Raw genomic sequence first — 25,395 nt, 5'->3', positions numbered from 1 at the left:
AACATAATGCCAATCAAGTGAGCCCTACACTGCTCAACCTCAACAAGGAGACCCACCCATACAGCCTGGCTGAACAAGCAAAGACAGGAGAAGGCACTCCAGGGTAGACATTACAATGACTATCACCCAGACTACATAAATAAGATGGCTTCCAAATGCATGCCTCACAACTGGAGGCTCTTACCTGAAACTGAAAAAATTCATGCTTACCATCCAAGACCAGAAAATCAACACCAGGAACTGCAGGAAATACATCACCAAGGAGTGACAGATGAAACAAGTTGATGATGCCACCTGCCCCCAGAAATAATCCAGCACATCATTGTGGGATGCAGGGTGATCACCCAGATGGAGTACACTATTAGAAACAAGAAGGTTGCCAGGATAATACATCAGAATCTAGCACAAAAGTACCAGTTGATCAAATAAAGTGTACTGTATTACAAGTAAACTCCAGACCATACTAGAGATCTCTATTCAAACTATATTGAGACTATGCCATAATAATGGACAAGACGATTCCGCACAACAGACCAGACATAACCCTCATCAATTCGAAGGAAATAGTTAACTACCTGATCAACATAGCAGTGCCCAACAACAGCAACCTCAAGAAAAGCTATGAGAAAAAGAAGTATTCAGACCTAAGACAAGAAGTCCAAGAAATGTGGCATATGGAAAAAAGGACCATCTGATTACAGTGTCAACAACTGGCATGGTGGCAAGAGCCTACATAAGAACCTAACAGCAATAGGCCACCCAGAGAATGCCTACATGGAACTCCAGAAAGCCATAATCCTGAACAACCATAGGATAGTCAGAGAGTTCCTTGATCAACAGTGATAATAATAATAGTAATAATAGTAACCGGACACAAGAAACCACCCCATGCACTTTTGTATCCAGTACCAGTCATGGAGTGGAAAAAATCCCATAAGGAGAAAGTCAATAATGATGATGATGATGGAGAAGAGCTACCAACACCATCCAAAGGCAGCCATTGAGAGACTGACCACAGCCTGGGAAGAAGTTGGAAGATTTTTGACAGACTTTGTCAAACAACAGAATAAAGCAATTAAAAACCTGAAGGATTACTTCCAAAAAAACAGTGCCAATCTACAGACTATAAGAAAAATATACAAACTGCACATCCCACTCGACCTTAATGATGAGACCCCATCCACCCAGGCAAAAGAAATGAAGACACAAAAATGGGCAACAAAGGCACTCTACATGGCAGGCACTATGACCTCCATCAATACTACAGGGATAAGGAGGCTTCAACACATGGCTCACTAGCAGGATTTTCCTACCCGAGATCAAGGTATTCATGCTTGCCATCAAAGACTGGGTAATCAACACCAGTAAAATTACAGAAAATAATTTTCCATGAACCCTAGAGCGACAGACAACACATGTTAACAATGCCATCTTATCCCAGAAACAATCCAACACGTCACTGTGGGAGGCAGGGTGATCACCCAGATGCGGTAACACTGATATGTGCAACCAGGTCACAGAATAATACAATCAGAAGAAATACCAGTATACTGGTATTTCTTCGAAAGTACACTGTATTAATAGTATACTAAGAAAGTATACGGTATTACTAGTATACTAAGAAAGTATACTGTATTACAAGTAAAAACTGCATGCCACACTAGAGATCCCTACCCACAAATTATACTGGGATTGCACCATAAGAACAGACAAGACAGTCTCATACAACAGATCAGACAGATCACCACTTGTTGGTGCCCAACATCAGCAACCTCAATAGAAAACCTATGAAAAAAAAATCAGAAAAGTACATAGACCTTAGATAAGAAGTCAAAGGGATGTAGCATATGGAACAAGCAATGTGCCTACATAAGAACCTAGCAGCAATAGGCCTCCCAGAGAACACCTACAGGAACTCCAAAAAGCCACAATCCTGAGCACCTGTAGGATAGTCAGAGAGGTCCTCAACCAATAACAGTAACCAGACAATAATCACCTTAAGCACCTGGTACCACCACTGGTTGTGAAATGGATAAAAACCCATAAGGAGAAGAAAGAGATAATAATATTATTATTTAAGATATCAACAAAACTTAATACAGCTGACTAAACATTGTTCTCATTGGTTAATTTTTCTATATAAAATACAGCTATAAACAGCAAAAGTTTTTTGAACAAGCAAAAAATTAACCTCTGTAACTTGCCTTTCTTGGTCATTCACTCGGGCACCACTTTCTAATAAATACTTAACACATAATAAAAGTTTCTCTTCGCTTCTTTGTGAAGCACAAGCAGCCATAAGGGGTGTAAACAAGTCTAAATAAATAAAAATAAAAGAAAAGCAAGACAGTTTTTTTAAATGCCATAGCTTTGTAGCTATTATAAGTTAAGATATTTAAAAAATGACAGACAAAATCAAGAATGATTGGCTTATATTCATAACATTAAATAATGAATTTCTGCAAATCATAATTTGGCATAATTTAGCGTTTTTAATATGCTCATCCAAAAAGGTTAAATAAAACATTATTTATTCTACTTAGAAATTCTCTTAAATGTAGCTTTCTAGTATTGCCAAAAATATTTGGAGGTATTAGAAAGTAATTCATTTCTATGAAAAAAAAAAAATAAATAAATAACAATTCACCATTGTGCTAATTATCAAACCAAAGCTTAAAAATGAAAAAATACAAAATGTCTACGTATATATAAGCACATATGAATAAATGTTCTAAAGCCATGGCACACTTTATAAATGCATCATTTGAGTTGTCTATTCTGTTGTGAAAGAGTTTTAATTACTATGAAAGGGAGGAGGATGGGGGGAGAGAGAGAGAGAGAGGGAGGGAGGGAGGGAGGGGGAAGGGGGGGGGAGAGAGAGAGAGAGAGAGAGAGAGAGAGAGAGAGAGAAAGAAAAATCATTTATAATTAAATAAAAATGTTCAACCATTGAAAAATTTGGGAATGCAAAGATTACCTTAAGTGCATTTAATGAATTCCTGTAGTGATACACTACAATATTTCATCTAAATTTAAACAAATTAATCTAGGCTTTAAAACATCAAGAATTTTATTCAATACACCTAATTCTGTTTTTACACGATAGATACGTTCCTGAAAAATACGTGTAAAAAAATACATTGTATTTATGGAAGAAAAGAAGATTGGTTCCGGATCTAAAAAATCAGTAAAAATAATTTAAAAAAAAACACATAAAAATATTCTTTTTAAGCTTATTATTTTATTTCAACAAAATACACATGTAATAATATGTAATGAAAATGTATTAAAGTAAATTTGTATGCATATGAAATGAATTCTTCATGAACAAAAAAAAATCTGTTTTACACATAACAAAATTTTATTCATTTTCACTTTCTGATAATAAACGGCGCATACGTTTGCGTACGACTGGAATATCACTGCTATCACTAGAAATGTTGTGGACATCGTCTTCTTCCTCTATTAATGAAATTCTTTCTGTGATCTCTTGAGCAAAATCAGCACGAATCTCCTCTGGTGCTGATGTTTCACCTGTTTTACGAACGAATTCAGTTATTAATCGTTGTGTTCGTGTTTTGGTTAGGCCGTTATATAATTCTCTGTAAGAGGCTGTCAACAATTTCAGTTCAAGTTGAAACTTCTCAGCGCGTTCCTCGTTAGGGTCATGTTTGACAAAATGATTACCTAATTTTCTGGCCAGTTCCAGACCTTCTTTTATTAAATCTGCATTTAGAACAGGATCATTTTCTTCATTATCACTACGTTCTGTGGGATAAGGAGTCCCAAGGACAATCTCTAATATTTCATCTTCGCTTAGGGCTTTGTCGGTTAACAATTCATCAATATCTTCAAACGATAGATCATCGAATCCTTCTCCACCAATTTTGTGTGTCATTGTAATGATGTTGGGAAATGCGGTCCTATTAAGGATGATGGGATCTTTGATTTTTACACATTGTGGCCAAACCGCTTTCCAACACGCATTTAAAGTTGCTGGTTTTAATTCAGTTAACACTAATCCAACTTGATTGATACAATCCATAATTGAGAATTTCTTCCACACATCAATGACTGTTAGTGTTTCATCATTCAGTTTGTCCAAAACGTGTTGGAATGTTCGTTTTACGTAGTATGTTTTAATTGTCGCAATTATACCTTGGTCTACCGGTTGTATCAAAGATGTAGTATTAGGTGGCAGAAATAAAATTTGTACGTTTGGGTGTTCCAAGACAGGATGGCTGGGTGCATTATCAAGAATCAGAAGAACTTTAAATTCGAGACCTTTCAAATTCATATAACGTCTGACTTCTGGGACGAAACATTTGTTGAACCATTCTATAAAGATAGCAGTAGTCACCCAGGCCTTCTTGTTTGCCATCCAGTGAACAGGTAGTTTATTGATATCTACACCTTTCATTGAACGTGGGTTTAGGGCTCGATTTACCAGCAGTGGTTTCAACATACGATCTCCTGAAGCGTTAGAGGAAAATAATAAGGTCACACGATCCTTAGCTACCTTAAAACCACCAGCAGTTTTCTGCGATTTGGCTACATACGTTCTGTTCGACATTCGTTTCCAGAAGAAACCAGTTTCATCTGCATTCCACACTTGATCAGGAGTGTATCCTCCATCTTCAATAATTTTTGCAAGTTCCTGCGGGAATACTTTAGCAGCCGATTCACCTTTAATTTTTATATTATGAAGAGTATTCCTTTTAAGAAACCCTGTCATCCAACCTGTACACGCAGAAAATTCATACTTTCTGTTTAATTGAGATGAAGTGCTTGGCTCCTTTTCTTTAATCTGTCTGTAAATTCTTAGTGCTGTTTGCTTGATGGCATTTCCATCTACTGGTACTTTTTTTTGTGACTGGTCTTCTATCAATATTACCAGAGCCTTTTCCATTTTTTCCTTGACAATATCTCTTGTATATGATGATGAATTAACACTTACTTTTGTTTCAGAACATACCGACTTCCTAATTGCAGCTTCATTTTTCTTACTAGTTCTTACGGTAGCTTCATGTACACCAAAATGCTTTCCTACAGACGTAGCCCCTTGTCCAGTTGCAAGACGATCTAAAACTTGAATTTTAAGTTCCAAAGAAATCGCTTTCCTTTTCATTTTGGTAATAGGCGAATTATTCGACATTAATAAGGGCTACCGAAAAATATCAGTTATAATTAATAAAAAAAGGTATGAAAAATTTGTAAACTTACAATTTATTGACTATCGGCAAAATTAATAAATTTTTACGTGCACAAATTTCACTAAAGATTCTTTCACTTTGAAATACTACTAAATGTCTTCCGAAGATACAATGCACAAATACCGTAGATGTGCACCAAATTCAATAAAAACGTTGACGATTCATAGATATCTAGACGTACACATCGGTAAACAAAAGCACGCATTTCAAAACGCACACACTAGCTGTTATCCAATCTATTGGTGCGTGTAAAATAGAAATGATACTAATATGCCACAAATTAAAAAAAAATTTTCTTAGAATTTAGGCAAAAAAAATTAATTGAAATCGTGTTAAATCAAAATGACTCGCGTAAAAAGAGAATGAAATTTTTATTTTGAATTCGTGTTAAATCAAATTCGTGTAAAAAAAGTTCGTGCAAAAACAGAATTAGGTGTATTTCTGTAATATTAATACTCTCTTTCACTCATTTAGATTATACCACTGAATTTTCTGTAAAATAAAATAAATAAAATTAAGAAATTCTACAAATCATTCAATTGTAAAAGAAAATCAAGAAAAGAATGTTAATTTATCAAATTAGCATTAGTAGAGGCACATGATGCAAGAAAGCAAGCTTATACAGCATCAGCCAAAAAAAAACCCCTTCCTATTTCACTGATCCATTCATTCCAAATGTTTGTCTAGTTCTGCCTTGAATTTATTTAAGCTATCAACTTACACAACAACAGATGGAAGTTTGTTTTAGCAGTCAGCTACCCACTGGCTAAAGGCAAACTTCCGCACATTTATTCTACAACTGTCTTTCCTCAGTTTGAATCTATGCCCCCTGAGATTTGTAATCTAAGCAAGAGGAAGAATCCCATCAGCATTGAGCCTGCTCAATCCATTCAAGGCCTTATACATCTCAATCAGATCGCCTCGCAGGTGCCTAGTCTCCAGAAGCTTTATTCATAAGAGCACCCCTTTGTTCCCTTCACCAGTCTTGTTGCCATTCTCTGTACTCATTCTAGCAACGCTACATTCTTCCTAAAAAATGCATTATATTTACATTCAGAAATATCCATTGTGATCATAAAGGAATTAAATTTAAAAATAAGTTAATCTCTCAAGATACTAAATATGATTTACAATTGTATTCATGATTTATTGTAAATTCCTCTAACCTGGTCGTTGTGCCAAAGTATAAACAAGAACCTTAATCTATATACAAGAAAAGTTTTATTGAGGTCTTCAGAAGAAAATATATAAATGAGAAACATGTCAATGAATTTTACGCAAATTAATTTGTAGAAACATCATTAAAAATGCTTTGACAAACATTGAACACCATGATTTTCATTAGCATTGATAAAATAATTCAAGGAAAGAAAAAAATACTTATGCATTTCATTTGCCCATTCCCTCTAATTATTTGTATTTAAATTTATTTAAATAAATTAATAAGGGAAATGGGAAAACTTCTACCTGGTGTTTGGAAGCTTATTCCAAATGATCAATCGCTCTCTAACTGAAGGCTATACTTTTCAATTTAAATCTCAATTTAAATATTTAAATATTTGCCCCCTTGTGTGTCTCCAGTGAAAACATAAAGATGCCATCAACAATTAATTAATTTACTGAATCCTTTTAGAGTCTTAAAGAAAAAAAATAGGACTTTACACAGATGACTAGTTTCCAGACATCACAATTTACAGAACTCAAGTCTTTCTTGATAAGAAAACCCTTTTGGCACCCAACTAATGTTTTTGATCTTCACAACACCATTACATTCTACCCAAAATACAGATTTCGAAACCTATATGCAGTATTCAAACTAAGTAGCCTAACTGCTACTGTATATGGGGGAGTAAAAAGATTTGAGTGCACCCAGAAGTAATTGGGATAGAAAGATAAAAATTTATCTGATACCATGAAATCTCTATAGTAACCACACAAATTTTGGTTTCGAACTAACAATTCATTTTTTTCCCTTGCAGTGCCGAACAAAGCAAAGTGTCACAATGGACAAAGTGGAATATAGACCAGTGATTCAGTTCCAAACCAATCCACAAAAAAAGTGGTCACTGTTTATGGAGAAGACTGCCTAGGTTACAGTGTTGTTGTACATTGGTATAAACAATTCAAATGTGAAGGAACCTCAGTGCACGATGAAGAAATCCCAAGATGCCCAGCAACTGCTGTAACAGAAGAGAGAGTTTCAAATATTGAGGCATTAATCCTAGACAATTGCCGTATTAGTGTCAAAGGACTAGCTGCAGAGATCCAAATTAGTGCACAGTTTGTGGAGAACATTATCCACCAACAGCAGCATAAGAGTGAAGTGTCTGCTAGATGGGTTCCCAGACTTCTAACCCTTACCAGAAGAAAGAAAGGGCCCAACATGCACATGAAATGTTGAGCCAGGAAAAGCAAGAGGAGTTTTTTCTCACAACTAGTCACCATGGATGAAACGTGGATCCATCACTATGATCCCAAAACTAAACAAATGTCAAAACAACAGTGGAAGCATGCAGAATCATCGCTGCCCAAAAAAAAAAAAAAAAGCAAGCAACAGTGAAGTATTATTCCAACCTCCTCATAAAGCTACATGCTGCTATAAAAGAAAAGACTGGGAAAGTTGTCAAAAGGTGCGCCTTTCTCCACAATAATGCCCCTGTGCATTCGTCAGATGCTGCAGTGAGGTGTGACAACAAATTTGAGTTAGAAACATTGCCACATCCTGCTTGTTGTTGTTGTTTGTTTGTTATTTGGTTTTTAGGAGCATTAGCAACTAAGGCCATATTGCTCCAGGATATGCGGTGGTCATTCCCTGACCTTTCCGCATCTTCCATATTTGGTGGTGATGGGCTCGAACCCCGGTCTAATCAAGAAGCGTGTGCTATGCACTGCTGCTCCTTCCCACCTGGCTACAGAGGCGCCCACATCCTGCTTATTTCCCTGACCTTGCACCCTCACATTTCTTCCTCTTTCCTGCTCTGAAGTCCTTTCTTAGTGAAAAACGCTTTGCTGCTGATGAAGAAGTGATTTCTGCTGCTGAGTCATGGTTTGAAGGACAATCAGCAGACTTCTACAAAAAACTGGCCTGCAGAAGTGTACTGAGAGGTAAAAAAAAATATGTTATTTTGTCTGGTGACTACATTGAAAAAATGTAATATATGGTGTTTGTTTCAACCTTCTATCACAGCTACTTCTGTGTGAAAATTTTTTTTTTTTAATTATCTACCCCCATCATACAATGGAATATCATATTTTGTCACCTGTCAAACTTCCTATATATCACTGAGATAACCCCAATGAATGGTCACAGAACAGTTGGGCAACAAAATTACACTACAGTTTTTTTTTTTTTTTTTTTTTTCAATATTGACTTATCTTGAGTTTAGCTTCTCAAATCAGGTGTTATCCTGGGATCACTGCTGTCCAAATGAGGTTATCAATGTTATACCCCAACTCCAAATAGTTGAAATGTCCTACCCTGGTTAATGTGATTAACCACACTACTTTTATATCCTCAAGAGATTTACACATTAAAATGCCTACATCAATATAATTAATAAAGCACCAAACCCTGTGGGACTCCATTCATAACAATAATCCCCGAGGAGCATTGGGCATTTAAATCTGCTGCTATTAAACCTACTACTTAGCCATCCATAGCATTAAACTGCAAAAATGGTTCCAGTAAATTCAGTATAGTTCTCTGACACACTCAACTGTTTACTTAGACACTTACAGTGTCTAAGTAAACTAAAGTCTGTGGATATCTAACCACAAGAATACTATCACACTGCCTAAGTTAGGATATGTTAGAACAAAGCAGAACAGAAGGGCAGAAAATGGCAATTTCACCTACAGAAACACATTAGGAAAATTTAGCAAAAAGTAAATTTAACAATAATGGTAAAAAGCTACTAGAATTTTATCCAAGCAATGAACTTGTAACTACATACACAGTGTTTCGGCCACAAGTTTACACAGAGGTAACAAAACAAAAACAAGAAAAGCATAACTGATTGTCATTTCCAGAACAGGATCTTAAAAAATTAGCTGAAGATACAAGAGTATACAGAGGATTTGATATCAGTCATGAAAATCAATTAGTATTGAGCAAATTAAAAATGATAATTAGTGAAAGAAATAAAAAAGATATTAAAAAAGTATTAAAATGGACAAAAATTGAAAAGCAATCAGATTTGTCAGCCACCATTAACATAGAAACCTTATTGTTCAAAAGTTAAATGACAATCCTGATGCTAATGTAACTTCAGAGGATGAATGGATAAAAAATTTAAGAGAACTTTAGCAGAAGCTGCAAGAGGCATATGGGGAAAAGGCTGGGACAGACAAGAAATTCAGACAACCATGATGGTTCCAGGAATTCAGAGGCAGTTGGAGCAAAAAAAAAAACAAAAAAAATTATAAGAACTTTCTAGGCAAACAGAACTAATAAATTCATACTAGCATATAAAGAGATGTGTAAAACAGCTAAAATATACATGAAAGAGGCTAAAAGTAAAATGTTGAGAAAATTTTGCGAAAAACATGGAAAAAAGCTGGGGTTCAGTTAATCTCAGAATAAAGGAAAAACCATAACATAACGAAATAAAAAAAGGATTGTGGCAAAGTTAAAACTGAAGAGAAGGGTATTTTGCAAATTATGGAGAAGTATTTTGATGAACTGCTAAACAACAGAGCTGAAGATACCATTGAAGAATCAAAAAAATTGGGGGTAATTGTGCAGGCAGATGTGAAGTTCTCTGAGCAGTGCAGACGGGCTGCAAGAGTAGCTCACAGTGTCTTGTCAATGATATACAGGAATTTTTCTAGTAGGGATAGGATGTGATTATCCCCTTGTATAAGGCAATGGTCGGGCCACACCTTGGGTACTGTATACAGGTCTGGAGGCCTCATTTTAAGAAGGATGTAGAGCTGTTGGAACGACTAGAGAAGGGCAACAAGATTAGTGAATAGAACAAAGGGTCGTTATTACTAAAGAAGGCTTAAGTTTTGCAGATTACAGTGTCTGGAAACTAGGCACCTGCGAGGTGATCTGACTGAGGTGTATAAAGCCTTGAATGGTTTGAGCATGCTCAATGATGATGGGATTCTCCCTCTTTCTCAGAATAATCACCTGAGAGGGCATAAATTCAAACTGAGGAAAGACAGATGTAGGATAGATGTGCAGAAGTTTGCCTTTAGCCAGCAGGTAGTTGATTGGTGGAACAGACTTCCATCTTTTGTTGTGGAAGTTGATAGCTTAAATAGATTCAAGGCAGAACTTGACAAACACTTGGAGTGAGTGGATGGGTGAAATAAGGGTGTTTTTTTTTTTTTTTTTTTTTTTTTTTGGCTGATGCTATATAAGCTTGCTTTCTTACATCATGTGCCTTTGCTAATGCTAGAAGGAAAACAGGAGGTTTCTGAGGCAAAACTAGGGAAAAACAAAAGGTTTTTTTTGGAAAAAGCAGAGGATTTTTAAAGTTCACACTGTACTAGAAATTAAATTTAACAGGCAAAATACACATCTTATAATAAAATAAAACCACACGATTGTTTATCCAATATACATTACACTTTTAAACACTAACTTACCTAACATTTTTCTGTCTATGAATATTCTATTAGACACCTGATTTTGACTGCCTCAAGAAAAATACTAATGTAGATTTTGCCCCTCTTCAGAAATGTTGAGTCTCGTTCATAATAATGACCCTGCCTAGACTTAGCTGTTGGGAGCATTTCCAAAGCTTTGACAGAAAGAGATCTGAACTTTTTTTGTTTTTCTAACATGGCTGAATATTCTCTCACACTCAGCACTGCTATTTAAGAACTTCTTAAATTGCCAAGCCAAGCATGACTTGTGATAATTTGTTAATTTAAATTTTCCTTGTGCACTTGTAGTTTCCTTAATGGCAAACTTGTAGTTTACTTAATGTCAAAGTTTGCAGATGATACAAAGGTTGGCAGGGTTGTTGATAACAGTAATGACAGTATGCTGCTGCAACAGGATCTGAAAAAGTTGGGCAGATGGGCTGAGAAGTGGCAACTGAAATTTAACATTGACAAATGCAAACACTGCATATGGGTAGCAGTAACCCCAGAGAAATGTACCAACTGGGCGGTGTTACACTCAGGGTAGTACAGAATGAAAGACACCTGGGGGTAATTGTGCAGCCAAATATGAAGTTTTCTGATCAGTGCAGACAGGCTGCCGGAGTAGGTCATAGGGTCTCGTCAATGATATACAGGAATTTTGCAAGCAGGGATAAGGAGGTGATTGTCCCTTTTATAAGGCAATGTTCAGGCCACACCTTCAGTACTGCGTACAGGTCTGGAAGCCTCATTTTAGGAAGGATGTAAAGTTGCTAGAACAAATACAGAGAAGGGCAACAAGGCTGGTGAGGGGGAACAAAGGGATACTCTTACAAAGAAAGGCTTAAGTTCTGCAAATTGCAACTTCTGGAGATTAGGCACCTGTGATGCAATCTGATTAAGGTGTATAAGGCCTTGAATGAATTGAGCAGGCTCAATGCTGATGGGATTCTTCCTCTTGCTCAGATTACAAACCTGAGAGGGCACAGATTCAAACTGAGAAAAGACAGTTGCAGAATAGATGTGCAGAAATTTGCCTTTAGCCAGTGGGTAGTTGATTGCTGGAAGAAACTTCTGTCTGTTGTTGTGGAAGTTGATAGCTTAAATAAATTAAAGGCAGAACTAGACAACCATCTAGAACGAATGGATCAGTGAAATGGGAAGGTCTTTTTTTTTTTTTTTTTTTGCCTCTGTTAATGCTAAAGGACCACGCTACATCAATTCTTTCTTTTGTCATATTAGCATCTAAGTTTTGATAATGAAACTGACAGAACTGATGCTGCAAAACAACTACTGCTTTGACTGTTTCTTTATCTTTAACAATACAAAGAAGCACTGAAAACTTTCACAAAAAATTTCAAATTTGAAAAGGATGCACTGCCAACTGACGAAATGTATGCTACCTCAGCATTTGTAAGGACAACATTATTCAACTGGAACTTGAGCACCATTTAGTCACATTCAGACATAAAGTACTTTCTCACTGAGAAAATAACACTATCGTCTCTTGTTTTAGATGTTCCATGACCCTGGCAATATAAATGATTAAGTCATAATCCTCCTCCTGGTTTAATCTGCTATGGTAATCAATTTCCAAATAGAAGTGGAAAATTTGAAAATTGTTTAAAATAAATTTACACATAACATTCTTCAACATATTTAGGAGTAATGACCTCAGTTCATGGACATGAAGTACATTGGACTGAAGAGCTATGTTTTGATTTTCCAACATTAGCATAACATTTAAAAGAAACAAGCAAATTGCTTTATTCAAGTCAGAAGAGAGAACCATGAACTGAATTTTTGTACAAATAAGAATAACAGGCTAGAATTATCAGCTTGCTAGGTGTGTTCACGATTTCTGTCACTATAAGTTAGCAATTCGGTAATTCTTTTTCTTGAGTTCATATATTTGTCTTTTTTGAAACTTTTGGAGCATGAACTGGATTTGAACATGAGTCAGTGCCACTTACTAGTGATTGTTTGTTGTACTTTTCACAATGTGGTACTCTGAAAAGTGCTCATATGGCTTTTCTCACCATTTCTAACCACTTCTTTAAAAAAAACTTGACAATAGTTGCACTGATCTACCAGAAGTAATCTTCTTTACTTCAGTAAACCTTCAGCTTACCATAATAGGCACATCATCAAAACCACAAAGTGGGATTTTCAAACATTTTGAAGAAATCCCATGTTTCCAGGTTGTTCAGATGTCCAATGTTGTACCTGTAGCCACCTTCCAATGCTATTACTGAGAGTAAGCTAATTGCTAATTTTGATTTCATAAATTTTTTTTCATTGCCTGTTTTACAAAACATACATTACATTTCATCATCATGAAATGTAATGTCTGTTTCTGCATTTCTTTCTATGCACTGCATGCTGTCATTGCACTTTTTTTTTATTTTTTTTTTTATTTCATAATACATGGAAAATCTTGCATACCTCTTTTGAAATTTTATGCCATATTTCTTTGGCATCTCACTGAAAGACATTGTTAATTAGCTTCACACTACACAAGTACTATGAAATTATTGCATGTATTGCAAGTTTTATTTTGCAATGTAGACTACCGCAGCACACACACCTGACAGGCAATTTTTTAATGAAACAAAAAACAGAGACGGAAATTTGCAAAATTTCTAAAAAATCCAATTTTAGCATATTTATTATTTTTTTGTGAAAAGGAAAAAAGGGAAAAAACTGAATTTTTGCAAAAAGTCGGATACACTCTTTGACACCAACTATATTACAATGGTGAGACAGGGAAAATAGAGTAAAAGCAGATACTCCAGTACAAATCTGAAGAGTTGGCAGCTATGCATAATAAACAAAACAGCATTCTTTTAATGTACAGCTCATATACATCAAGCTACATAATTTATAATGGTGCAAAAACAAAACAGCAATCTTTTTATTTATTATGTGCAATAAATTAAATTTCTCCAATACTGTTATCTTTCTCATAGAGACTAACTTAACATGTTAATTGACTGATTCACAAATGTCTACCACAACAAAACTAAAAGATTTTTTAACATTTTAAGTGAGAGAACCGCAAATATTCTATTCAGTATAAGAGTATATGACTAAAAATTTCAATTGATTAATACTTCAAAATTGTTTAAAACTGTAACAAACATAGTTTGGTCCCTTAAACTTCAAATTAACATGAATACACTATAATAGGCCTAGTGGCTGAAGAGGACAATGAATTGATAGTGTTAAGCAAGCATTAAAGGAAAGAGAACTTATGCTTGTAAGACTAAAGATCAATCTGGAAATGGGATAGCATGTATAAAAATAGTGAATGGAAGACTGATATTCCCAACAGACAGATTTCTACCATCACAGTGACCTGTAACACCCATTGGTATAGCAGTTTTGAATGATGATGAGTTTTCAAGTTGGCTTGGCTAGTATAAAAGATAATGAACGTTTATACGAAGAGAAATTATTTCAGAACTCAAACTTTTATAAGAAATCTAATTGGATTTCCTGTATTAAGAGTGAAAATGATTATAATATTTACTAAATAATTAACTAATATTTTCCACTTTTATACCCAATTTTTAATTTATATTTTTTTTGATTAAACTATAACAGAAACACCTTTTTACAATCATTTTAACTCTTAATATAGCTACAAAATTATAAATCAAAATTTCAAATTATGTTAAAATTAATAAGTTCATTCTTACCTTTGTGAAAATTAGGATCAGCTTTGTGTTCAAGTAGGTATTTAACAATTTCATAGTAGCCACAACTACAAGCATACATTAATGCTGTCCAACCTGCCTTTAAAATGGTATCAACAAATATTCCTGGAAGTTATACATTTGGTGATCAGTGATTTCAGTAAAAGATTATGTAACTAATTTTTATGCAATTATGAAATTATAATTATGAAATTATGTAACTAATTTCTATGCTTAACATGGTTACTGTGTGCTCCTGGGTTTTATGTTAAAATGTGATTTTAAGAAGTTATTTGATTTTTCTTAGTGATCACCGTGTCAATGAGTTGCATTGTAGTTAAGGTTGACTGTTTTTGCTCCATATCAGGTAGTATTCAACTACAGTAAACCCCCGCTATTCGCAGTATCTGTATTCGCGGTTTCGCGATCGCCGATTTAATATAAAATGAAACCTAAAAAAATTTGAATTTTAAAGCGCTGTGAATATTGTCCGCCATAAAAAAACATGGGCGTGGCTAGAATTATCTTTCCCGGCCAAAACAGCGCTGAGTGGGTGGGGGGAAAGGGGTAACAAAATCGCGAGCGTGGATGTTTCTCGCTAATCCTTGTTCAGTATGTGTTATGCCCTTGTCATGGAAGGTTTCGTTGTTTGCTTTTAATTTATATGCTTATAAATTGAATAAATTTATCAATTTATAAATTGATATGCAAATTGCACCGTTTTGCAGTGTAAAACAGGCTTTTTCGAGTGTGTTAACGGAAGAAAGTGACTTTATTGTCGACAAATTCTTTTCTAACCCCTACAAAAATATGGCTACGAATAACAAGGGAAATGTGAAAAGATCAAAGAAGGTGGTGATGACATTAGCGAATAAAATTGAGTTATTAGACAAAATTTCTAATGGTGAAAGTGTCTCCTCAGTGGCAAAACATTATAAAATCAATGAGTCAATGGTACGATCAATCAAAAAATCGGAAGAAAAAAATCTGCCGTAGTGTCCGTGAAAACGCGCTAATTGCTTAAAAAATTTGCTCTGTAACTCGTGATGTTAAATTAGAAAAAATGGAAAAAGCTTTAAATCTGTGGATAGAAGACCGAACTCAAAATAAAATTCCATTAAGTTCACTCATCATTCGTGAAAAGGCAAAACTCCTTTATCAACACTTTAGCGAAACTGGTGATAGCACTGGCAGGATAAGTTTTATTGCTAGCAAAGGCGCTGGTTTGAAAGATTTGTTTGAAATTTCTAATAAATATTACATTAAATATTAAATTGTTTCTTATTTTCATTTCGATGCCATATGCTTGCATTTCACTATGTACATATTCATAATATGAAAGTACATATAATACATACATAGACAAAATTTTAGACTAGTTTTTCTTATATATTTCATACTTTGGAACGGAACCCCTTTATTACTATGGGAGCCATAACTCAGTATTCGCGACATTTCTCAGGAACATAACCCCCGAGAATAGTGGGGATTTACTGTACTTATAGACATGCGTTTATTTGACAGTTGGAACGTTCTTAATTCTAGCGGTTAACTGATTGTTTGCCTATGTTACAGCATAGTGTAAATACTTAACATTTTATCTGGCTATAATGTAAAATTTATTCATTGGAACTAAGCCTGTACAAACCACCATGAAAATGTGTTTAAGAAAATTCAAAATCATTAATATATTGGACATTATTAGCTGGAGATTGAGAGAGGAAGGGTGATAATGCGCCACCTCACTGAAGATTAAAAAAATAATAATAATGGGGGAGTGGGGCTTTGCTGTATTAGCATTAGCATTAGTAGAGGCATTTGATGCAAGAAAGCAAGCTTATGCAGCATCAGCCAAAAAAAAAAAAAAAAACCCACTTCCACTTCACCCCTCTGTTCGTTCAAAATACCTGTCCAGCTGAGCCTTAAACTTATTTAGGCTATCAACCTCCACCACAAGGGATGGCAGTCTGTTCCACCAACCAACCACCCGCTGGCTAAAGGCAAATTTCCGCACGTCTATCCTACATCTGTCTTTCCTCAATTTGAATTTATGCCCTCTCAGGTGATTTTTCTGAGCTAGAGGAAGAATCCCATCAGCATTGAGCATGCTTAAACCATTCAAGGCTTTATACACCTCTATCAGATCACCTCGCTGGTGCCTAGTCTCCAGACACTGTAATTTGCAAAACTTAAGCCTTTCTTCGTAAGAGCACCCCTTTGTTCCATTCACTAATCTTGTTGCCCTTCTCTGTACTCGTTCCAGCAGCTCTACATCCTTCTTGAAATGAGGCCTCCAGACCTGTATACAGTACTCTAGGTGTGGCCTGACCATTGCCTTATACAATGGAATAATCACCTCCTTATCCCTGCTGGAAAAATTCCTGTATATCATTGACAATACTCCATGAGCTACTCTTGCAGCCCGTCTGCACTGCTCAGAGAACTTCATATCTGCCTGCACAACCACCCCCAGGTCCCTTTCATTCTCTACCACTGTCAGTGTAGTACCACAGAGTTGATACGTTGCTCTGGGGTTGCTGTTTCCCATGTGTAGTACTTTACATTTGTCAATGTTAAACTTCATTTGCCACCTCTCAGTCCATCTGCTCAACCTTTCCAGATCCTGTTGCAGCAGCATAGTGTCAGTAGTGTCCTTGACAACCCTGCCAATCTTTGTATCATCTGCAAACTTGGACATTAAGCTTGATATACCATCATCAATATCATTTATAAATACAGAAAACAATAATGGACCCAACACTGAGCCCTGAGGGACTCCACTAATAACATTAGTCCACGATGAGCAGTGTCCATTGATTACCACTCTCTGTCTTCTCCCCCTCAACCACCCCTTTATCCATAGCAGCAATTTGCCTCCAATGTCACACTGCTCCAATTTGTGTAGCAGTCTTCCATGTGCAACAGTATCAAAAGCCTTTCTAAGATCCAAGTATATAATATCAAAGTTATTCCCTGCATCCAGTTCTTTTGTGACTGCATCACAGTATCCAATCAAGTTGGTCAGGCAAGACTTCCCCTTAACAAAACCATGCTGTGTCTGAGCTATAACTGAAGTCTTGTCTAAATGATCCTGCAGTGCTTCTTTAACAAGTGCCTCCATTAATTTTCCTGGAACAGAAGTTAAGCTCACAGGTCTATAATTACTTGTGTCAGCCTTTGATCCTCCTTTGTGAATTGGGGTCACATTTGCACATTTCCAGTCTATGGGTACCTCCCCTGAGTCCAAGGAAGCTCTCATAATTATGGCTAAGGGTTTGCTTACTTCCTTTGCTGCCTCCTTTAATATAACTGGATAGATCCCATCCACCCCGGGTGCCTTTCTTGTGTTTATCTTCAACAGTTTCTCCTCCACTTTACTCCCAGTTATTTCAAGATTCTGTAGCTTACTGCTAGAGTTGAATACACCTCTTGCTGAATAACTTCTCATGTGTGAATGTCGATGCAAAATATTCATTTAGTTTGTTAGCTACCTGAGCAGGATCATCAACAGTTGACCCATCAATATCAAGTGGACCAATCTGATTCATCCCCTTCCTTCTAGAGTTTACATAAGTAAAGAACTCTTTGCTGTTTTTCTTTGCATCCCTTGCCAAGGATTTCTCGTAATCTGCCTTCGCCTGCCTAACCTCCTTTGTAACTTGGTTGCATATCAACTTGTATCTATCATAGGCTTCTGTGTCATGTGTTAATTTGTAAGTATCCCATGCATTTTTCTTCTCTGCCATATGCCTCATTAGTTCATCTGACATCCATTTTGGCCTAAACCTTGAACAATATTTCTTAGTTGGTATGTAAAGCCTAGTAGCTTCCAAGATAAGTTCTTTGAATGCTTCCCATTTTGAATTTGCTGTTGGTAACATCATCAGTTGGTCCCACTGTATAGAATTTAAATACTGTCTCAGTCCATCGTAGTCGCCTTTACGGAAGCAATAACCCTTCCCTTTACCCCTAATGGTAGTTACCTCTTTCAGTAAATCCCACTTCAGCACACTGTGATCACTGCCACCTAGTGGTTCATTTATCTGCAGATTTTTAATGCATGAAGAATCACTGCTGATAATCAAATCAAGAGTATTACTCCCTCTAGTTGCCTCCCGAACATGCTGATGTAGAAAACAATCATCCAATAAATCCACAAAAGCCCTGCTAGTGTGTGAGTAACCAGCCCCCAAATTCCAGTCAATATCTGGGAAATTAAAATCTCCCATTATAAGACTCTCTGATTTACTGGCCCACTCTATTTCCCTGTACAGTTCCTTATTATACTCATCAGAGTCATTAGGCCTATAGCACACTCCTACTCTCAATTTTGATCTCCCAATGCTTATGTCACACCAAACTGACTCAACACTGCACTGTCCAGCGATGTCGACTGGCTTCACTTCCTTGGTTTTTATGTGTTTCTTAACTAATAGCATAACCCCTCCCCCCTTCCTATCCTGTCTATCCTTTCTGTAGACGTTGTACTCCCCAAATTGCATTTCTGCATCCCTTATATCTGTGTGGCACCACGTCTCTGATATCCCAACAATATCTGCCTTTGATGTTTTGAGCAATACCTCAAATTCATCAAATTTATTTACTAAACTCCTAGCATTGGTGTACACGCAAGTATACCTGCACCTGTTTCTATTCTTAGCTACCCTAACACAACCCATGTGTTTACTTGTACCGCAATGGCTCCCAGCAGTCTCTGAAATACCATGCATCTTGTTTTTCAGGTTTCTGCTCATTCTAATAGAAGCAGTGCAAGAATCTCTTCCACCTCTGCCAGTGGCTACTGTCAATCTATTGGTCTTTGTCTCCCCCCAAGCTAGCAGTTTTCCGACCCACCTAACACTGCCTCGATAGCATCAGCAAATATTCTTGCACCCTTTCTATTTAAGTGTATCCCATCCCTGTAGAAGCAATCTCTCCTGTTAACAAGTACAGTCCAGGCTGAAAAAAATTCTACCCCTTGAGCCTTGCACAATCTTTCCAGGGCCGAATTGATCGACAAGGCTCTCATCATATCAAAAATAATAATAATGGGGGAGTGGGGCTTTGCTGTAGTCACCATTCCTCTTCAAGAACATCTCATGGAATGAATGATGACTCTTCCTATGATTAAAGCCAGCCCCTTTCAAAATCGGCCATGTAGTAGGCAATGGCATACCACCACATTATCTGATGCCACAGAGATCATAACAAAACCAACTCCAAAAACTGCTGTTAAAGGAAGACCTGGAACTAGGTGGAAGGATAGGATCAGTGAACTTTTGGGTGTGACATTTTGCGATGCCGCTCGTATAGCATATGATCAATGCAGTTGGAGGATTTTGTTGATGGCCACAACAGCTCCTCAGGGAACTATGTGACTGGAAGAAGAACTAATTTTTCCTGAAGCACTATCTAATTCTCATAATTAATTACAAACAGTCCCAATAAACTGTTGCTTAAAAATATATACAGTCAGTCCTTGTATAACATATGTTTACACTACAAGAATTCGATCATACACGATTTATAAATAGGGGAACGATATCGTATATAACACGAACCAAATTGCCTTATGCACAATTTGTCTTTGTGTTTACAAGAAATGGCAGTCGGACCAGAATTACCCCAACTGAATGCAACACGATAGGAATGAAGAGAAGATTCTGAAAGTGTATTTATGTTTTTTATAACAGTGAAGGGGAAACACATTTCGCCATAATAATGTAAAATTCCAGCTATCGGTATTATCGCAAATGCAATTAGATCAAGTTTACTACCAGTTTATAACAGATTCCGCTAGCAGGAATGCAACTGGAAATCGTTTTTATTGTTTTATGGTAGTAATCCCCAGAAATGTGCTTTAGTAAAATGTGAGCTAGTGAGGTAGAGTTGTCTCTGCCTTTATGAAGTTGTTTATTCAGTTAGTACACACGCACAGCTATGTGTATCAAGTGTATCAAGCATGCCTCCTCATTTTGTAATTGTGCTTTATTCCCTAAAAATCAGTAAAATACTTAAAAGGTGTGAAAAGGAAGCATCCTGGTGAAGACACTACAGATTTAGAGAGAAAAAGAAAAGAATATCGATAAACAGAGGTGGACTAGATCAAAAATTCTTACCTGGGAAAATTTGTAGTGGCCTCATACCAGCGTTTATCGCCAAAATCACATGGGCCTCCGACCCACCATGGTTTCCCCGGTAGGTAAGGCTATGGTTATGGCCAGTCCGCCTCTGTCGATAGAGAAAAAATATGAAATTGTTAAACGCTTTGAGCCAAATGAAAGACCATGTGATATTGCACGTGCTACAGGCCTAAATGAGGCAACGCCGAGAATTACAAAGAATGCAGAGAAAATAAAAAACTTTTATAACAGGAACAACTCAAAGTGTAATTAAAATCCATTAGATTAAGACACGAAGAATTGGAAGAGATGGAACGGCTGCCATCTGTTTGGACAGAAAATCAAACAAAAAACAAGTTTACTTACAACAGAGCAAAAGCATTAACATTATTTTATTACGTAATAGTCGTAATAAAATATGTGAGTATTTTATTACGATAATTTATTGTGTTTGGTAATGTTTTGATTACAAATGTGTGTTCAATTTTGGGTGGTGGGCACATAACCCTATTTTTCCCATAGGGCCTGTTGTTTATATTGCACGAGGGTTTCTAGGAACACAACTATCGTGCTATACACGATAGTACACTGGGTAACTACTATAAAAAGTAAAGTAAAGTGCAGCCATTATCAACCCACTGCAGGATGGAAGCCTCCTCAACAATTCATGCTGAGGGAAATGGACCATAATCTACCACGATGGTCCAGTGCGGGTTGGCAGATCGACCGTATTCAGCAGTCAGGGGCTTGAACCCCGGTCTACTCAAAGAGCGTGTGCTACTGCACTCCCGCTCCTACCCACTCGGCTACGGAGGTAACTACTATACCCAGTGTCAAATCCAGGAGGGTGACGGGGGTGAATTTTACCCCCAGTGAAAAATAGTCATTTTTATTTTATAAAACACTAATTCAAAAAATTTGTCAAATAAACACAATACAAAAAAATCACATCAACTAAGTGTGGTACTTGTTAGGTCATCATCATCATCAGCCATTTTCAAACCACTGCAGGATGAAGGCCTCTCTAGCAACTTTCCAGTTCCTTCTGTTTTGAGCACTGGCCATCCATTTACTACCCAAAAACTCATGAATTTCATCTATCCATCTCCGCCTTTGTCTTCCAGATTTTCTCCTAGCTCCTCTCGGGTACCATTCTGTTATTTTCTTAGTCCATCTGTCATCATGTATTCGAGCTATGTGTCCTGCCCAAGACCATTTCAGTTCTTTAGTAAAGGAGTAACGAGTTACAAAGCTTTAAAAATAGGAATGAAGAGATGATCCGAAAATTAATTTTTTTATATGATTGAAGATTTTATGGAAGTGTAAACACATTTCACCATAATAACCCACAGAATTCCAGCTGTCGGTATTATCGCAAATTCAGTAAGATCGAGTTTACTGTCCGTTTATGATAGATTTCACTAACAGAAAAGCCCAATAAACAGGTGACTGCTGATTGTTTTTATTGTTTTATGGTTGTGACATCCATAATTTCGACTGAACCATGTGGTACCGTCAGAGACGTAGGGTAATCTCCACTGCTGCGGCCTCCTGCCCCGATTAAACGGCATGCTGTCCCAATTAAGTGAAGTAACCCTGGCTATTTTCTCCATTGGTTTCTGTTTTTTAAGATTTGCCCCAAATAAACGGCTGCCCCGATTAACCGGTGGCCCAAATAACCGGAATCCACTGTATTAGTATTAACAATTTTAGGAAATGATGTAGATGCTGGAACGAGTACAGAGAAGGGAAATGAGATTAGTGAGTAGAACAAAGGGTTGCTGTTACCAAGAAAGGCTTGATTTCTGCAAATTGCAGTCTGGAGATGAGGCACCTGCAAGGTGATCTGATTGAGGTGTATAACGCCTTGAACGGTTTGAGCAAGCTCAATGCTGATAGGGTTCTTCCTCCTGCTCGATTCAGCACCTGAGGGGGCATAAATTCAAATTGAGGAAAGGTTGTAGATTAGATGTGCGGAAATTTGCCCTTAGCCACCCAGTGGTTGATTGCCGGAACAAACTTCCATCTGTCATTGTGGAAGTTGACAACTTAAATTCAAAGCTGACCTAGACAAACTTTTGAAATGAATGGATGGGTGAAACGGGAAGGGTTTTTTTTTTTTTTTTTTTTTTGGCTGATGCTATATAAGCTTGCTTTCTTGCATCATATGCCTCTACTAATGCTAATCTAATGGCCACATGGTGCAAGGAAGCCTATGGGCTTATGTTGCACCAGCCAAAAAAAAATAAAAAAATTTAAAATTAAAATAATAAGAAAATTTAAAAAAATAAATAATTAATAAGAGAAAAGGAAATAGACAAACCTATGCATTTCCCTCCGCCCATAGGTAACTATCCAGCTGACCTTCGAATTTCCCCAAACTGTCAGCCTCTACCACCCATGTAGGTAAATTATTCCAGTTGTTTATAACTCACTGGCTAAAATAAAAATACCTGCAATCCAGTCTAAACATTTCCCCCCAAAACCTGAAATTATGGCTCCTAGTTCTAGGATCATTTATAACCGTGAAAATTTTGCCCTCATTCATTTTACCTATGCCTCTCAGAGCCTTAAACATCTCAATCAAGTCTCCTCTAAGGTGCCTAGTTTCTAGGCTCTACAACCCACATATTTGAAGTCTTTCCTCATATGGACGCCCTTTTGCCAATCTCACCAGGCGAGTTACCCATCTTTGGAACCATTCAAGAAGCTCGATGTCTTTCTTTAGGTGCAGTCTCCATACTTAAACACAGTATTCCAAATGTGTTCTAATAATAGCCTTATATAATGAGATTATGATGTCTTTATCTCTACTAGCAACTGTTTGATAAATCATGGATAGGACACCATGGGCCTTTCTTGCAACCTGTCTACAATGCTCGGAGAATTTCATGTTTGACTATATCATAACACCCAAGTCCCTTTCCTCCATTAATGGCTTTAGTTCAACTCCACCAGGTGTATAAGTTATTTTGGGATTACTGTTCCCCAGCTGTAATACCTTACACTTTGCTGGATTAAAGCATAATTGACATTTTTCTGACCATACCTGAAGTTTATCTAGGTCACTCTGAAGAAGCTCTGCTTGGCAGTGATCATTAACTATTCTACCAATCTTTACATTATCTGCAAATTTAGACACCACACACATATCCTTTCATCGATATCATTTATGAAAATCAAAAACAACAGTGGTCCTAATATTGATCCTTGGGGAACCCCACTTCTTACAGCAATCCAATCTGAGGAATAACCATTTATCACAACCCTCTGCCTCCTGCCCTAAAGCCATCCAGCTATCCATTTAAAGATTTTCCCTGTGATTCCAACCTGTTCCAGCTTATAAAGTAACCGCTCAATGTGGGACTGAGTCAAATGCTTTGCTGAAATCCAAATAAACGATGTTGAAATTATTCCCTAAATTCAGCTCTTGAGTGACCCTGTGAAAATAGCTAACCAGATTAGTTAAACATGATTTTCCCTTTACAAAACCATGCTGAGCATTCTCCATAATTCCATTTCTATCTAAATGATCTTGAATTCCACCCTTGACCATTGTCTCCATGAGTTTCCCTACTACTGAAGTAACTTTGGAGAGAACATTTCCACTTTGGGAAATTAAGACAGTTTCTTGGTATTTGATCAGTCTCTTCTTAAGGTCACATGTTGAAGGTGATGGATTCTTCAGTAAGGTGAAAAAGTGTCTGCACCGTTCCATTTGCTGTTAAGATAACTGAAAATTCTGGGTCCACGATGGTGGAATTCGAGCAGATTTCTGCTCTGAAACTTTCTTCACAGGCTCCACTTGAGATGCTGTGCTGATGTGTCAACAGGAGGCACAGCTTCTTGTGTTTAAAGTAAAAGTTGTAAATGATGGCATTTGCAACAATGAATAAAAATTTGCAAGTGGTGTGTGTTGTCTGTTCAGAGTGAAATTATTCCCTAAATTCAGTAGTCCTCCCAAATGTGGGTGTGGTTGCAGATGAGCCGTGCAGCATCCAATGCATACTAATCATTTTGCTATTCACAGGAAAGGCCAGGTACATGTGTTAGAGGATTCCTGGAGTGGCACAGAAGAGGCAGTAATTTGAAGCACGTAATCCAAAATGTTGCAACGTGACTGGGGTGGCAAGGATGTTGTGCCACAGTCTACACTGGATGTCTGTGTCTAATTTGAAACATTTTGTCCAGTATGGAATGTTCCACCGAAAGTTAGATGGCAGCTCATGAAATGTGGAGGACAGTACAGTTATATGTGAGAAAAAGGTATTGGTGTTTAAGGGCACAAGGGCAGCTAAGGCCAAAATGTGCCTGTGAGAAAAAGGAGATGATCGTCAGTTGCAGGGTTGGTTATCCTTTTATCCTCATATCCTTTTATATGAGAGAACAGCAGGAAGTGATGTTCCCTTGACAGTGTGATGAAGATTTATCTTCTTCCAGTGGTACAGTGCATCTTTATAGAAGGAGGGTAGTTTGAGTGGTGCTGGGGCCATATCCATTCTTATGAACATTGAGAGTTAGCTCTTCAGTGGCTGTTGCCAGTAGTTCGTCTGTAGTGACAGAGTATGTCTGTTTCATTTGCAGTGTACAGACAGAGAGAGAATATGTACTACGAATAATACCTTCATATTAATAGAAAATGAAAAAAAATTGTTTTTGACTCATGAATAACAATTGAGTACAACGAAATTCATGAGTTATTCTCTTTCTCCTATACAGAAATATAAATATTAGCATTGGCATATGATGCAAGAAAGCAAGCTTATG

The 25,395-nt window shown here is 36.9% G+C and overlaps 1 protein-coding gene across 1 annotated transcript in view; it reads right to left on the bottom strand.

The window, feature by feature from the left end:
- The window catches only part of LOC150076178 (ankyrin repeat, SAM and basic leucine zipper domain-containing protein 1-like), a 137,411-nt gene that overhangs the window by 90,651 nt on the left and 21,365 nt on the right, over positions 1–25,395 (bottom strand). The window contains exons 3-4 of the mRNA XM_090387459.1: positions 14,510–14,632; positions 2,205–2,316 (exon numbers count right to left, since the gene is read on the bottom strand). Of these exons, the coding sequence (XP_090243585.1) occupies positions 2,205–2,316; positions 14,510–14,632 (235 nt within the window). The remainder of the gene's footprint in view (positions 1–2,204; positions 2,317–14,509; positions 14,633–25,395) is intronic.

The sequence above is a fragment of the Mastigoproctus giganteus genome, chromosome 13, assembly GCF_048544385.1.
Source record: "Mastigoproctus giganteus isolate SK-2022 chromosome 13, ASM4854438v1, whole genome shotgun sequence".
NCBI classification, from domain to species: Eukaryota; Metazoa; Arthropoda; class Arachnida; order Uropygi; family Thelyphonidae; genus Mastigoproctus; species Mastigoproctus giganteus.
The sequence above is the reverse complement of the archived record's forward strand: the minus strand, read 5'-3'. Positions and strand labels throughout refer to the sequence as shown.